At 35.9% G+C, this 16,150-nt stretch overlaps 1 protein-coding gene across 1 annotated transcript; it reads left to right on the top strand.

The window, feature by feature from the left end:
• Window positions 1-320: 320 nt before the first annotated feature.
• LOC101976665 (nephrocan) lies at window positions 321-15,033 on the top strand. The gene is made up of 3 exons (XM_005336090.3): window positions 321-509; window positions 6,896-7,797; window positions 14,318-15,033. Exons 1-3 carry the CDS (start codon window positions 321-323, stop codon window positions 14,763-14,765), a joined length of 1,539 nt encoding a protein of 512 aa, XP_005336147.2. The 3' UTR covers window positions 14,766-15,033.
• Window positions 15,034-16,150: the final 1,117 nt, after the last annotated feature.

The following is a 16,150-nucleotide window of genomic DNA, read 5'->3' as shown; positions in this document are numbered from 1 at the left end:
CTAATCCCCTAGTGTCACTTTTAACAAAACAAGGAAACTACAGATAATAGAGGTGTTTGCAGATTAGCCTTCCAAGCCATAAATAACACAGGGTTTTGCTCACCTACAAATATTAAGGCAGCTTATCAATGTTTAAGCCCCTTCCTCTTTGTAATGGTTGCTAACATTTTAACCCGGACAATTTGAGAATTTTTTTCTCTCCTGTCTTCTTACATTGACAGAGTACACATTCATAAGATTCTATGATCAGATTTCGGGGTATAAAGAGTGAGACATCACCTAAACTCCCACCTGCTACCTGAGAGCCCCTGACTTGGAAGATGCATCTGCTTTCTGCTCTTCTTGTTTTGTTCTCTCTTAGTGACGGTTTCAGTCCTAACTGTCCAGGAAGATGTAGCTGTGATTCTGAGCAGTTGGTGCAATGCTACAGAGTGATGGAGGTGCCATCAGGTATTCCTCCCACCACCAAGAGACTCTACATCAGCCATAGCAAAATCCAGCACCTCCAGGTAACTATGTCATTCTACACTCAAGTTGCTGAAGTTTTATTTTGTGAGACAGTGTGTTGGGTGAGTGTGGAGTTGTTAAATTTGATTTAAATATCATAATTTAGAAGCCCTAGTTACCAAGTTAGGGCAGTTATACTAGCTTCTTGTCTGTTGTATATTACTGAGATGGCATATGCCTCTGGGTATTTCTTTTTAGAAAAAAAAAATGGGGAAAAAAAACAGAATCTGCAATTAGTAATATTTTACTTCAACTTTTGAAAAAAAATTAAACTATGTTGTTGCAAAGTAAAAGAAAAGAAGGGCCTATTTCTTAACAAAAAGAGCATATTGTCACTTTATATCCCTAGGGTTAAGAATAAGTCCTTCCAAGGTAAAACATTTTATTTTATGCTATGCATGGCAGATGACAGAGCATTATAAGGCTATCAGGATAAACTCAGTATATCAGAAGAATTCACATAAACGCACATACCAGTCAAGTATCAGTGTCTTTGTGGAAACTAATACAGAGGAAATATATTTTTGTTGTGTCAAGTTATCTGCATATCTCATTCTATGTTCTTTTAATTATGACTTTTACTTTTATGCTCACCTATCCAGAGGACATTGTAAAGAGTGCTATAGATTTTTCTAACTTTTACAACATGAAGGAATTTTTATGTTTGATCTTTGCTTTTTTTTTTTTTTTTTTAGAAAGTGAGAGAGGGGGACAGAGAGAGAGAGAGAGAGAGAATTTTAACATTTATTTATTTTTTCTTAGTTCTCGGCGGACACAACATCTTTGTTGGTATGTGGTGCTGCTGAGGATCGAACCCGGGCCGCACGCATGCTAGGCGAGCGCGCTACCGCTTGAGCCACATCCCAGCCCCTGATCTTTGCTTTTTTGAAAGGCATCAACAGACTAGGGTTCTCATCCTAGTTTTCTCAGTAATTAGAAAATCTTTGGGCCTCGCTTCTTACCTTATAAAGTGAAAAGGCTGAATTAAGTAAGTGATTTCAGGCCTCTGCTAGATAGAAAATTCTGTGACTCTCTTGAGTTTCCCTTTCCTCTTTGCTGCTTCTCCCTCACAGAACCATCCTAATACCTCTTAATTAACCAGGTACAGAGAGGTAGCAGGTGGATATATCTTCCCATCAAATAGAGACAATCCCATCCTGCATTTGGTTAAAAAATTTTCATGTAGGCATCAGAATTTAATATAAGTGCCGTGGTATTTATGTCCAGGCTCAATAGGCATTGTTGCCTAGTTTCCAGTACAGTAGTACCTAAAGCCAGAATGAGTCTGACCCTTTAAGGTCTAAGCATTTAAGCAAGACACCTGGTTAAGTGATTACACATTTCTACTTGAGCTGTCAGGGAGTTGGCGTGTCAACTAAGCCTAATAATGATTCTACTCTGCCACTTTGTAGCCCATAAGATGAAATAATAACCTCTCATCAAAATCAGATTGTCATTGACTTAGTTTCCTTAAACCATGGCATTGCTACTCCTCTGATTTTACCCTACTTGTCTCTTGGAAGGACAGTTCACATCAGAAAGACTAATGAAAGACAGAATTATTTTGTTAAGGAAGTAAAAAGCCTTGAGCAATGAAACTTCCCTTTTGAAAATGCTCGGGTTTTAAATGACCATATTTTTCTTGTCTTTGGTGAATACAATGTATATCCTGTTTATTTGGTTTGAACTTACAGAATTAAGTGCCTTTATTTACAGGGAAAAAGTGCCTTAAAATTTGAATCTTCAAGATTAATAAAAATTAGATATAATTATGTTTATATTAATAAATATATATCACATTTTAAAATGCTTATATGACATTCCTATAAATCAACTATGTTTGGGACTATGAATGCTGTGTTTGAGGCTGAATATAAAATATTAAAAATTCATAGTTTCTGCCCTCAGGAAAGGAGAGATTTTATTTACACAGTTATCTGCAAAATTCCCACTTCTTTGAGGTACATGCCATTGGGCAATAATAGTCTTTCTTGTTCTTTTGTTTTATACTGTGCCTCTGGTCCCTTTCGTGCTGGCTGGTAGTCCCCCGCCTCCCCCGCCCCCCCCCCATCCTAAGGCCTACATCTTCTTGGGCACCTTTTTTTTTTTTTCAAGTTAGATACAGTCTTTTTATTTTCCCCCCTTTATTTTTATTTATTTATTTACTTATTTTTTTGTGGTTCTGAGGATCGAACTCAGGGCCTCACTCATGTGAAGCAAACCCTCTACCACTGAGCTACAATCCCAGCAACTTTAATGTCCTTGTGCATGGCTGGTCCAATGTCCCAGTCTCACACTTCCTTGAACTCATAAAAACAAGTATCTACCTGTATTTCAACTTTATTTCAGCCATCCTGATTTTATCACTTAGTCATGTCATAATCATGTATCATACTTCTCTACCAAGAAGATCTTGAATTTGGTCATTATCTCCTTGTCTTTAAGCTATCAATTATCATTGTACCTTGTAAAGACTTCTTACCCTTACATTTGCTCTCCCAGATAATCAGTGTATTTCTTTTCTCGCTTCTTTCCCTACTATTTTCCTCTCTGCATTTCACAATTAGTTATCTCAACACCTATCCACCAAGGCTTATTTATTCTTATTTTCACTCTAATTTACTTATTATTTATAAATTCACTCATGTCTGGTTTCTATCTATTCCACACAGTTAAACTATTCTAAAGCATAATTGCTCACTTCTATTTTCCAGAAATTCTTACTTTTTTGCCTTCTGTGATACCACACTTTTATGTCCTCATTATTCCTTTCTTATATGTCTTTTCTACTATTTTGTAGGTTTCCTTTCCTCTAATTCTCCTCCCTTTTTTTGGAGTATCTTCAAGGAATCTCAATCCTCAGCCATTCTTTTTCTTCTTACATCAACTCTGCTTAGGTGACCTCATTGTATCTAAGTGACAATGGCTCCCATAATTGAATTTCTAATGCAGACTTCCCATGTTTCGGATTTATCCAGATGCACACTGTACTTCTTAGATATATGAGAAGGATCTCAAAACCACATGTCCCAAACTGAATTCAGTCTTTTCCTCTAAGTTTGTGATCTTTTGTGACTCACTTCTTTTACTTAGCATGTCCTCAGGGTTCATCCATGTTGTAGCACTTATCAGCCTTTCCTTCCACTTTAAGGCTTACTGGATTCCATTATATGTATATACTAAATGTCATTTATTCATTCATCAGCTACTGGACACTTGAATTGTTTCTTCTTTTTTGCTATTATGAGTGATGTTGCTATGAATATTTATATTTCAGTCTACCCAAGCCACTCCTATTTTGAGGCATGCAGGCTTAGCTCAGTTCTTTGTGTCCACACGTGCAAAATATAACTAAATTTACCTCATTATTACCATTCACACAAGCCAAAGGACATTTTCTCTTCAAAGGCAGAGGACATATGCAAATGTAGTTTGCACTTTGCAGACAGTATTGTCAGACAATTAAAATGATTCTATTTACATCTTTTATGAAAGAGGAGAAACTGCATCTAATTTCTCCTTGGTAAGACACACATAAACAGTTTATAACAAGTAGTGGAATTATGAATTATTTTTATTTTCTTCCCATATTTTTCCAGGATTTTAAGATGGTTTTTACAGAACAATCGTTCAATTCCAACTTTATTTTACAAACTCGTCACTGGCTTGGTTTTCACAGGTCTGAGGCCAGGTCTCTGTGGGTATGTGGCACATTGGATCTATAAGGATACCAAGAAGGGTGTGTGGCCCTCTACTGCTTAGAGTAGGGCCTACACTGAATTGAAACTAGAAACAAAGCCTTTTGTGGGAAAGCCAGCAGGAGCAACCTTGTGCTCTACTTCACATTACTTGCCTTGTTTTTTAAAGCAACATTGAATAAGCTGTCAGCAGCTCCAAGGTTAGCTCTAGGGCAAAAGCTTTTCTTTTCACATCTCGTGAATACAGCATTGCTGAGGCCATGGAAATTAAAAACATTAGGTCTGGCAGATTCTTCTACCCATTAATAGCTCTGCAAACCCCATAAGAAAGTTGAAAATCAGTGGGTATCTTCGTCACTGTTTGTGACACAAGACTTTATATTCTTGCTAGCAGGATGTATTTGGATGGGTGATTTCACTTTCTTAAGCTTTAGTTTCTCTGAAAAAACAATAATAATGCTACGTGTATATATAGGGCTTTATAAAGATTAAACTTTGTAAATGCTTAGAAAATGGTAGCCATTTTAATAATAATAATTAAAACTAATATTTATTGAATCTGACAAAAAAGAAAATGAACATGTTTTCTTTACTTAAAGGAAAAAAGCTAGCTACTAGATTCAGGTTAAAAATATGAAGTCTAGTTTTGATTCCCCTTAGTTTCTAAACATCATAAATAGAAAGGCAAACAAACAGAAATTTTGACGTCACACTTTAGTTCCAAAATAAATTGCCTGTTCAGATTCCTGTCATCTCTCAGACTTACCACATAGTCAGCAATCTTTCAGAGTTTGCTGTTATTTGGATACAAGTGGAAGTATTAGTAACACCAGGTTCTTCTTTTGGGATTTCAGCAGTCCAAGAAGTAAAGATCCATGACTACAGCTACTTCTGAATTCATGTAACAGAATGGAACATTTCAGAATGGAACCCAGATTAAAGATCTCTTGAATTTTAAGCAGATCATTTAACTTTTTGTGGCCTGAAATCTACCACTGAAATGGTAGACTTAGACTTATTAGTTGATAAAATATTTGCTTTTTGAAAACTTTGTGATTTGTGTTCAGATCTTGAGTCTTTTTTAAAAAACATTAATTTTAGGTCAAATGCAATAGAAAATGAAATGGTGACACCAAGAACGAAAAAGCTTTAGAGTCACATAGACCTTATTCAGTTCTTCACTCTTTCATTTCCTAATACCCTTATCAAGAAGCTAGATTGATGAGAGCAAACTTGCAACATTATCAGAAGATTGATGATAACATATAAAAAAGCACTTGAGGGCTGGGAATATAGTTCAGGGGTAGAGAGTTGGCCTGACCTACAAACAAAAACAGAAGCACTTGGCATTGTACATACTCAACAAATGCAAGAATAAAATTGCAAGCATTTGGGGAATAGACAACTTAATACAACTGATTAATTCTTAGGAAAATGTCAAATATTGTCAGCAATATATAATGCAAGGCAGCTGCCAAAAAAATTAAAGAGTAAAAACTTCCATTAATGGAAATGTTAATCCCATCCATTTATGGGATTTTTCTAAAAGAATAATATACTAGAAGATGCTTATGTACCATAATACACATCATATGTCTTTCCACAATATAGATACCTATAATAAATGTGATACAAAATGAACTCTCTTTGAAGATCATACATTGGTATTATAAAAGGGCTCAACTGCATAGTTATATCAAATATTTAGAGACTATCAATAGTAAAATTCATAAAATTGTACACTGAAATTTTCAACTAAATCAAATTCTACAGAAGATTGAAAATTTTGTAAATATTTAGCAACCTGAAGAAAACTTTTAGCAATTCTTTCTGTTTAAATACAACCATACTCTTAAAACCAAATACAAATGATTGCATCATTGAAGAAAAAAGGTGGATGTTAAGCTAGGAGGTTGGCAGACGTGGACAGATGGAGGAACTTGCAAAACATGAGGGAATATATCAGAATTAGTAATTATGTAAATTCTTGGAGAAGAATAGCATTAGTTCTGGAATATTTGGATGAATGAAGCTTTCTAGAGATGGTGGAAGATTCATTTTTAATTGGCAAAGTGCAAACCGTGGATAGGAAACAGGTAAGCTTATTTTCCAAATTATAATATAGCTGAAAATGTTTCTCAGGTAAGTATATCTTACTGAAAGTGGAATCTAGAACATTTGAAAGTTTTACTTTTAATTTTTTTAAAGGGAAAACATTTTTAAAATGTCATAATTTCAAAAGTCCAAGCAACTCAAATATTCTCGTAGTCTTACAAAGAATTACAAACTGTTAAAGTTTGGTGAAAGACTTATAGATTGTTCGATTTCTGGCTATGATAAGATAATGCAACAAAAGAACACTCTAGTGCACAATAGATCATTGTGCAATTTGTAAATACTTCTGCCTAGAAGCAAATTTGTGGGGTCAGAGAATACACAGTAAGAATTAGCCAATATTATATGTCTAAAGTGTGTGAAAGTGCTTAGAATATTTTTAATATCTTAAATGGATGTTAGAAATCATAAATAAAAGTAGTCAGGATCTAAGTATCAGCCCTTTTCCAAGAGGTCATTTTAAATAGAACCTGAAAGGAAATCTGGAGTATCATTAGCATCATAACAATAATTTATGAGGAATTTTTTCACTACAATCTTGTTTTCTCCCCTTCCTTGCCCCATATCTTTTGTAGCAATCTAACTTCACCAGAATGTTGGCTCTGGAAGATTTTATTCTTTTGGCCAGTGGAACAGAGTCTGTAGAAAATGACACCTTCAAAATTCTGAATACCTTGAAGACCTTAGAACTCTGGAAAAATAAGTTAAGACGAGTCCCCCGTGCTCTCCCAGCCAGTCTCGAAGTGTTAAAACTAAATGATAACTCAATATATGTCCTACATGGATCAGATTTTGAAGGACTGAAGAAATTGAAAGTCCTTGAACTTAAAAACAACCTAATCTCCTCCCTGTCTCCCAGCATGCTCTCCTCCCTTGTCAGTTTGCAAAGTTTGATGGTGGATGATAACAATATAGAGTCTGTAACTGGACCCTTCATTCTTCCCCATCTGAAGCACATGAGCATGGAGAATAATAAGCTACATCTTATATCAGGTGGCTTCTTTACTTCTCTGCAGTCTTTGCAGTTTCTCAGTTTCAGTGGTAATTTTCTAACTAAAATTCCTATTAATTTACCCAAATCCTTGCTATCTTTAAAGATGGAGAGAAACCAGCTCAAAGTGGTTAGGTTTCAAGATATGATACACTTGGAGAACCTTTCCCATCTTTACCTGTCAGAGAACCTCCTCTCTTCCATTGATGGGGCACAGATCCTTGCCAATTTAACTACTCTTGAGGTATCCCAAAACCAACTTCAAACACTGCCCTTCCGACTACCAGTAAGGCTACAGAAGCTTGACTGTAGCAACAATCTGATCCAGAAAGTTACAGCACAAGACTTTCAGGACCTTCCAGACCTGAAACATCTGTTTCTGGACAATAACGTTGTCAGCTTATTTGAAGCTGGGGCCCTTCAGAAGTGTTCTCAACTGTCCAACCTGGCCCTGGAGCAGAACCTGCTGTTGTCTATACCTTTAAGGTAAGTGAGTGCTGTCATTTATTGTAACTACTATGAGCATTTTCCAAAGATTGGGACATAGCAGCATATTGCACAAACAACAAAATGAGTCAGCAAACATAACAAAGGCTTAGGGATAGAAATTTTAAGCAGAGGTTTAGAATCTCCAGCCTTCAATCTGAATCCAATACTAACTTAATTTATCTCGTATGTAGGACGAGATTCCAACTGTTGATATCTATACAAACAGAATGTAATGATATTGTAAAAATCATCAAGACTTCTAAGTATGTGGTATAGATAACCAACAGGCAGGCAGAGCATGCATGAGTGGCCACTAGCAAGGATACCAGGAAAAATTGAGGGGGCATAGACATTAAAATTTATATTTTTAAAATCATTTTTGTAGTAGTTATGGAGGAAAATCAAAACTTTACAGTGTAGTTCTGTATTTGTTTTGAATTATTTATTGAGGAGCGTCATATTCTCAGTGCTCTGACCTTTAAAGGGCTTAAGCTGGCTCTGCTTATTTCTTCATGTGTCTGTATGAGTGAGTGAGTTCATCTGTGATGGTCTTACTTTCTGTTTTTGGCTATCTCTTTAGCTCTTTTTTTCTCTGTTCTTTCCTTTCTCCTCATTCCCTTTTCCTCTCCCCTTCCTCATCCTTCTCTTTTCCTGTTTTGAAAACTTACCACATGTCAAGTACTTGGAACAAAAATGTAATAAAAGAGATAAAATTTGCAGTTCTGTACAGCTTAAATTCTAACAGGGGAAGACTGACAATAAATGTAATATATAAGTAAAGTATCTGACATTTAGACCATGTTGATATTATAGTTATAACAACAAAAAAGACACAAATATACCAGGTCTGCAGAGTAGAAGGTGGAGGGGCTGGTTGCTATTTTAATTTGGGTAAGCACAGTAATCCTTATGAAAAGGTAAGATTTCAGCAAAGACTTGGAAGAGGTGAGGGATTTAGCCATGAAGTATTTTTGGAGAAAAGTGTCTTAAGTAGAAGAACAGCCAACACTAGCCTCTAAAGCAAGAACAAGCCTAATACTTGCTATTTAAATAATTTATTTAGTAGCCTTATTTTATATTACAGAATGGTCCTACTTTAAGAAAAAAAAAGTATATAAAAATAAAGACCCATAAATCAGGATAAGAGGTGACTATGTCACATAAGGATATGACAATCGGCTGTGACAGCCATGGGCAAAATGGTATAGTCAATGGACTTTTCTACTCAGTGACTTTTAGAAAGCATTTAGTTAACTAATCTTGCTAAGTTTAATGAGTAAAAATATCTTAATTATATACTCCTATGAGAGTACTTGTGTGTTTATAAGGGACTAGAGAAAACACAATGCTTTTATTCAGTGGAGTATATAATAAAATTGCAAACCTCAACTAGCCATAGTTCTCAAATCTGACTTCACAATATAATTATCTAGAAAAGCATAAAAAAGTATACTCATACCCAGGCCTTAGTTCAAACCAGTTAAGTCAGCTGCTCCAAGGTTGGGACCCAGGCATCGGTATTTTTGAAAAGCTCCTCAAATGAATTTAATTTGCAGCTGGGATTGAGAACCACTCAGCAACAACAATGGAGCTTGTGAGATGGGAGTGGGATTTTCATGAGGTTTAATTTAAGCGACACAACTGTATGTTCCATCAAGGAACTTGGCCACATAGGATAACAGAATTCCTGTAATTTTTAAGCACATCTCAGCATTATCACCCCCACTCCATGACTTTTCTTTACACTAGAAAGTGAGAATTATCCAGAAAAGGTTCTCTGTGGTTTTCCTCTGATAAAGAACAAAAACATAACAATATTCATTCCCTATATTTGAGTTTATTTTTTTTCAAAGAGAGAGAGAGAGAGAGAGAGAGAGAGAGAGAGAGAGAGAGAAAGAGAGAATTTTTAATATTTATTTTTTAGTTTTTGGCGGACACAACATCTTTGTTTGTATGTGGTGCTGAGGATCGAACCCGGGCCACACACATGCCAGGCAAGCGCGCTACCGCTTGAGCCAAATCCCCAGCCCCTACATTTGAGTTTAAACATTTTTATTTATGACCTTTAAACAGCACACCTTTTCTATTTATTTTCATGCTTCTTATTCATACGTAAAATCTGTACTATAAAATTCAGTTGTCTATAGATAGTAACCTGCTCCTTTTACAATAGGATTTTCACGAGCTCCTTCTTTTTCCTATCATCCTCCATTCTACAATTCATCTAGAACGTAATAGTACATAAATTGGGGTGCACACATACTCAAAAAACAAATAAATTTTGTGTTTATATTCACCTCAATAATGTAAATAATATCTAGCATTTATTACATGCTTGCTAAAATCAGCAATGAAGTCGCTATAAATACATTTGCTATTCTTTGTACTCTATACAACAATCCTATAAAAGTAAGTTCATTGTTTGACCTATTATTTTACAGATTAGGACACTAAGACTTAGAGGTAATAAGAAACCTGTTGAAATTCATTATCATAAGAGAGCCATGCCATTAACACAGGATACATTTTTGTCTTTCTACAATGTCAGAATTCATTGAATAACAATAAATTCACAACTACATCACTTCCACTGGTTGTAATTCACTGAATACTCATGGGTCACTTAGTCCCAAGAGCTGGCAATCAATAGGTTCTTTATTCCAATCTTAATTTTATCATCTCTAACACTCAAGTCACAAACTACAATACTTTACATAATGATAAATAGCTTATGGAAGGGCTAAGAAAGGGTTAAGACAGCTACAGGATTTTAAAAGCCACAGTGAAAGCAAAGACAGCAGATTCAAATGCAAAGAGTCACTGCAGGTAGTCAGATAAAATTAGGAACCAAAGAATTCTTTCAGGATGCAGAGCTGACAGGACACATAGAACTTACTCTAGCCAGTGTCTGGATGGCAGGCAATTTGGAAAGAGGCTATGCAAGCAGGGAGATGGAGCCAAGCTGAAGTCTCAGGATAAAGTCAGTAGTTTGTGTTGTCTGCCAGCGTCATAAAGTGTTCACCAGATGGTCTGATGACCGACCGGTCAGTCTGTGCCACCATATCACCATCTTAGTTGTCTTTCCTTTCATTTTTTTTTTTAATTTTTTTTTTTTTAGTTGTAGGTGGATACAATATCTTTATTTTTATTTATTTATTTTTATGTGGTGCTGAGGATTGAACCCAGGGCGATTGAACCCAGGGCCTCACGAGTGCAAGGCAAGCACTCTACCACTGAGCTACAATCCCAGACCCTTTCATGTGTTTTAGATGAGGGTTTTGCATTATTTGTGTGTGGTTTCCTTGACCTGGGTTTGATATACTCATGGTTCCATATGCCTCTGATTTAATTTGACAGGTTGACAGGTTGTCATTTTTTTTTTATGAGCACAATTCACTTATTTATTAGTTTTTATCTTATGATTGTGCTATTCTGATGGTGGCTGTTTACTTGTACAAACAGGGATTAGTGGATTTTGCATCAGCATTTGTACTCAAGATGGAATAACTAATAGCAAAGTACTGCTTTGTAAAATGGAGTAACTAAGAGCAAGGCACAGCTTGCTCTCCATGCACATCCTTAATAAATGGATTTAAACACAGTCATTTAACTCCAGACCCAGGGAGTTTTAGCCACCTCATGATCTCACCTTTGTGATTTACTCTACTGTCAACAATACTATACTACTTAGAATACCCAAGATACAGGCTTCCCTTTTTGCTGCTTCACCTCTCACCAATCTGCATCTTAGTGAACAAGGAGAAGTAACATCATGTCTTTTTTATTCTCCCTTCAGTTAACTCAAATTTAGAATAGCTTTTCACAACATAAGGCAGTTAGCATTTAATCTTATTTACACATAAGCACCATCTACTGGCAAAACCCAAAGAATATATTTATGATGATGGTATTTCTAGAGGCACGTTTACCTTCAAATCACATCAATCTTTTAATATGAATCAGATTTACATAGACAAATTATATTGAAGCAAAAAGTAACTGTCAAACATTTATAAAACCAGGATAATTAGTATTTTTTCTTATGATGTCATTTTGGCTGTAACTTCACTAGAAACATGAAAGAGGGGAAAAGGGAGGAAAGACGGAAGGAAAGAAAGAAAGGGAGATGCCTAAAGACATGTACAATTTCTTCAAACAGCCAGAACTGAATAACCGTATTTATTTAAAAGAAAATATGGCTTGTTAATTTTTATTAGCTAACATTTGTATGTGAATTCTGTGTACTGAGCACTTTCATCTGTTAGGGTGGAAAACCATAAGCTTCAAGAACATAAATAACTTACCTAAAGCCACATACTGGTAAATAAAATGACCCAAGTTAGAATGCAAATCTTAATAAGTAGGTATTTTTGACTCCGGTTTATTACACCATTTTTCCCCAATCAGGCCCTGTTGTCCTCTGCAATGTTAGTAGAGTCTTAGTCACTGTTGCAACTAAAGTCTATGAATAGTTCATCTTTCCTTAGGGAAGTAACAAAATAAAACTATGAATAAGAGATTTTCCCATATACTTTTTTGGAGACTCACCTTTTATAAATTGGTATATGAGTAAAGTTGTATTTTCTTGAAGATTAATACTGAATTTAATGCTCAAACCACTAAGTATAAAATATTTTTCCCTGGTAAATTAATCTACCTTGTTAGGTAAATTTTATCCCACTTAAGAAGATGACATTTTAAATAATTAAGGCTTTAAATAGAGTCATGTGTCACAAAACAATGATTCTATTAAATTACACTGTGTATACCACAATGGTCCCATAAGATGATGTCATCCAGTAATATTGTAGTTGTGATGTTTGCACAAATGAAATCATCTAATGCCACATTTCATACGATGTATCCCGCTATCATTAAGTGTTGTGTGACTGTACTAAAAAAGCATAAGTGCTTTTGTGTGTTGAGGTACTGTGTAGTTCAGGATATGAGTACAAATATAAAATGACCGATTTAATTAAAAAAGAAAAGAAAACCCAAGATCAAAATTTAGGCTAACTGCCAATAATTTAGACTAACTGAGAATACTTTTAGGAATGATATTCATAAAAGAATAATACTATAATAAGCAAAGGTAGTACTATCATAGAATATGGTTAAACTTGTTTGTTTTCTCTCTTCCATATAGCAATAATATAACTGGGTCTGCCATAAGTTTCTGAATACTATGTACATGAAGGTCCACCTATATGTTCAAACTATATGCAAATAATGTAACAGAAAGAGTCTCTAGTTCATTCTGATTTTGAAAAGATTTTTTATCAATAGACATTAGCATGACATTTGTCAAGCTGATATCCAAAGTATTAGAAAAAATTTTCCTCCTGATTATTATAAATAAACAGCTGATCAAGGTTGGAAACAGTGTGCCAAAATTAATTTATTTTTTAAATTATAATTGCTATAATTGCTCAATCAGAACCATGTCTAGACATAAGAACATAATCTGTTTTCACATATTTGGGGTCATTCGACTATATATTTTTCTACTTAATATCATAGAATTTTTTTCTTTTTTCTCTTTTCTCTCTTTTTTCTCAAGTACTGCTATAGACTCCCTCATGCATCTTAATTTAGTGTGTCATAATCATGTGCAGTTGCTAGTCCCTTTTGATGTTCCCATTATCCCAAATTTGGCAGCAGGAGTCCTTCCAAGTGGTTCCTATGTTTGTGACACATGACTCAGTTGATTTTTTTTTTAATTGAACTCAGGGGCCCTCACCCACTGAGCCACATCTCCAGCTCTATTTTGTTGCTCAGTGCCTTGCTGTTACTGAGGCTCGCTTTGAACTTGTGATCCTCCTGCCTCAGCTTCCCACGCCAGTGGGATTACAGGCATGTGCCGCCATGCCCCACTCAGTTGATTTTTAAAAGTTGTGTTAAAATACACCTAACATAAAATTTACCATCTTAATCATTTTCATCTTATAAATCAAAACCTTAAAGAGCTTTATGATCAGGAACCAGAAAAATCAGGGGGTTAAAAAATAAGACCCATGACCTGAGGTGCCTGGTAGCTCTAGTAGCTTTCCAGGCGTGGTGCTCCACCCTGTCTTGGTCTTCTTGAGAACAACCTCCCATCATGCTGAATTGTCTTCCAGGGGCTGTTCCTATGGGGCCAGTCACAGGGCCAGTCCTGTCTCTCTAGTCACATATTATATATGCAAGGAAGCTAAGAATACAATTTTTCTTGATGATTTAGGTTTTAATTTTGTTTTCATTGTGTCTGACAAGATACAGTTATGATGGTTCCACAATTGTTATTTTAATAAATACATTAAATTTAGGTTTTAAAAAAAAGTAAGACCTATGAAAAAGAATTAAAGACCTATAGGATCAGGCAAGTTGGTGCTTATATTTAACTTTCTAACATAAAGCTTGTTTCCTAACTTGATAAGAATTGTACAGAAGAGGCAGGTGATGCTCAGTTTCTGATGCCTTGATGGTTGTGGAATGATGGTTGTGGTCTCTTCTCCCATCCTGTCTTCATACTTTGCAGGCTCCCCAAAACCTTAGCCAGGCTGGATTTAAAAGGCAATGCCATCCAGGATATTGCTGAGAGGGAGCTCAAGGATCTCAAGCAGCTTCAGGTTCTAAACCTGAGGAACAACAAGATCTCTGCCTTAGACCTCAAAGCCTTGGAGTGTCTGCCTCGCCTCAGGCACTTGTACCTGGATGGAAATCCGTGGAACTGCACCTGTACTCTCCTAAGAGCCAGGGAGATACTGAAGGCCAAGGGCACAGATGTGAAGGGAGGACGGTGTGCAGCCCCAGCAGAACAACAAGGGGAAAGCTGGATGTCTTCCAAGAAGATTATGAAGCAATGTGAGCAGCACTTACACTTGACCGAGAAAAGCAAAGAGGTCAAAAAGAAACCCAAACCGGAAGAGTCCTCCAGCATCAAACTCATCATGGACGATGATGATTACGATTATGAAATAGATTAAGTATGAGCTTTGTTTACTGCTTAGAAAACAATTTTCAACATTTAATCTCTTAAGCAGAAATATACTAGACTTTAGATATAAAAGCTTCTCTTTTGTAAGTAGTTTTTGTTTTCATTTTTTTAAAAACAAAATGGGAATGAGGGTTAAGATAAGTTGAGGTAGGGAGTAAAGTAGTAGAAAAAAAATAGGAACAGGTTGTTTTCCACTTTAAAAGTAATTTGTTTATGTTTTATTCTGAAACCTAGGCAAATAATAATGTTAAATAAAATCTTACGTAGCTAACTTCCTGCAAATAGAGTATTTTATCAAGTAAGTTATGATTGGTATGATAGGTCTACACTGTAAGCTGGGTACTACAGGCTTTTTGGCTATATGCAATAAAAATGACCTCTGATTGACTTAAGCATAAAAGAACTTACTGGAAGGATTTGGGGTAGGTAAATCCAAAGAAAAACTGAAAAACAAAGCAAGGACATTGCGTTAGTCATTGTCACTATGACAAAATACCAAAGATAAACCGCTTATAAGAAGGAAAGTTTTATTTTGGCTTATGGCTTCAGAGGTTTTCATCCACGGTAGTTTGGCCTATTGCTTTGGGCCCATGTTAGAAAAATACATCAATGCAAGCACACAGTAGACAAGGCCTGTTCACCTCCAGGCAGCCCGGAAGCAAAGAGAGAGAGACTGAGGCCAAGGTCCCAATATTTCTTCCATTGGCATGCCCCAGTGACCTAATTTCCTCCAACTAGGCCCCACCTTTTAAAGGTTCCACCACCTCCTAATAATGCCACAGGGTGGGAACCAACCCTTTGACACATAGGTCTTTGGGGAAATTTCAGATCAGAACTGCCCCAGGGCTTCTTGGAGAAGGATGTAATGGAGAGACCCTTAGCTTTTTCAAGAGCTTTCCTGCTACAGAATGAAGTATCTCCCACTATTTTCGGGGTCTGCTTCCCTCCTTTTCAAAGATTACTGTCCTCAGAGGGAGCAGAGAATTGGCCTAGTCTGACTCACATGTGTGCATGCCTCTTGGCTAGGTGACAGAAAATCTTGTTTGACAGTTTCACCAAGACCAAAGGGAAACCAGAAAGGGAAATGCAACTGGTACCTTAGAAAATACCACAGGTGTTCCAAAAGGGCCTTCCAAAAAAGAGTTGTGCTTTCATTTGTATTGTTTCCCTGAGTTAACCACAGTCCCCACAATGCCTTCCTTTTGATCCATGGCATGCTTTGTAATAGAGGTATGGCTGTAGAAAAACATTTTTCTTTCAATCTACTTATGATTATTAGAAACTATATCCAAAATTAGTTTATGTTCTCATTAGTTAAGATTCACCTACTACAACACTTAACAAAGTTTTCCATCAAAATACTCCTAATGGCAG

The sequence above is a fragment of the Ictidomys tridecemlineatus genome, chromosome 8, assembly GCF_052094955.1.
Source record: "Ictidomys tridecemlineatus isolate mIctTri1 chromosome 8, mIctTri1.hap1, whole genome shotgun sequence".
NCBI lineage: Eukaryota > Metazoa > Chordata > Mammalia > Rodentia > Sciuridae > Ictidomys > Ictidomys tridecemlineatus.
The sequence above is the reverse complement of the archived record's forward strand: the minus strand, read 5'-3'. Positions and strand labels throughout refer to the sequence as shown.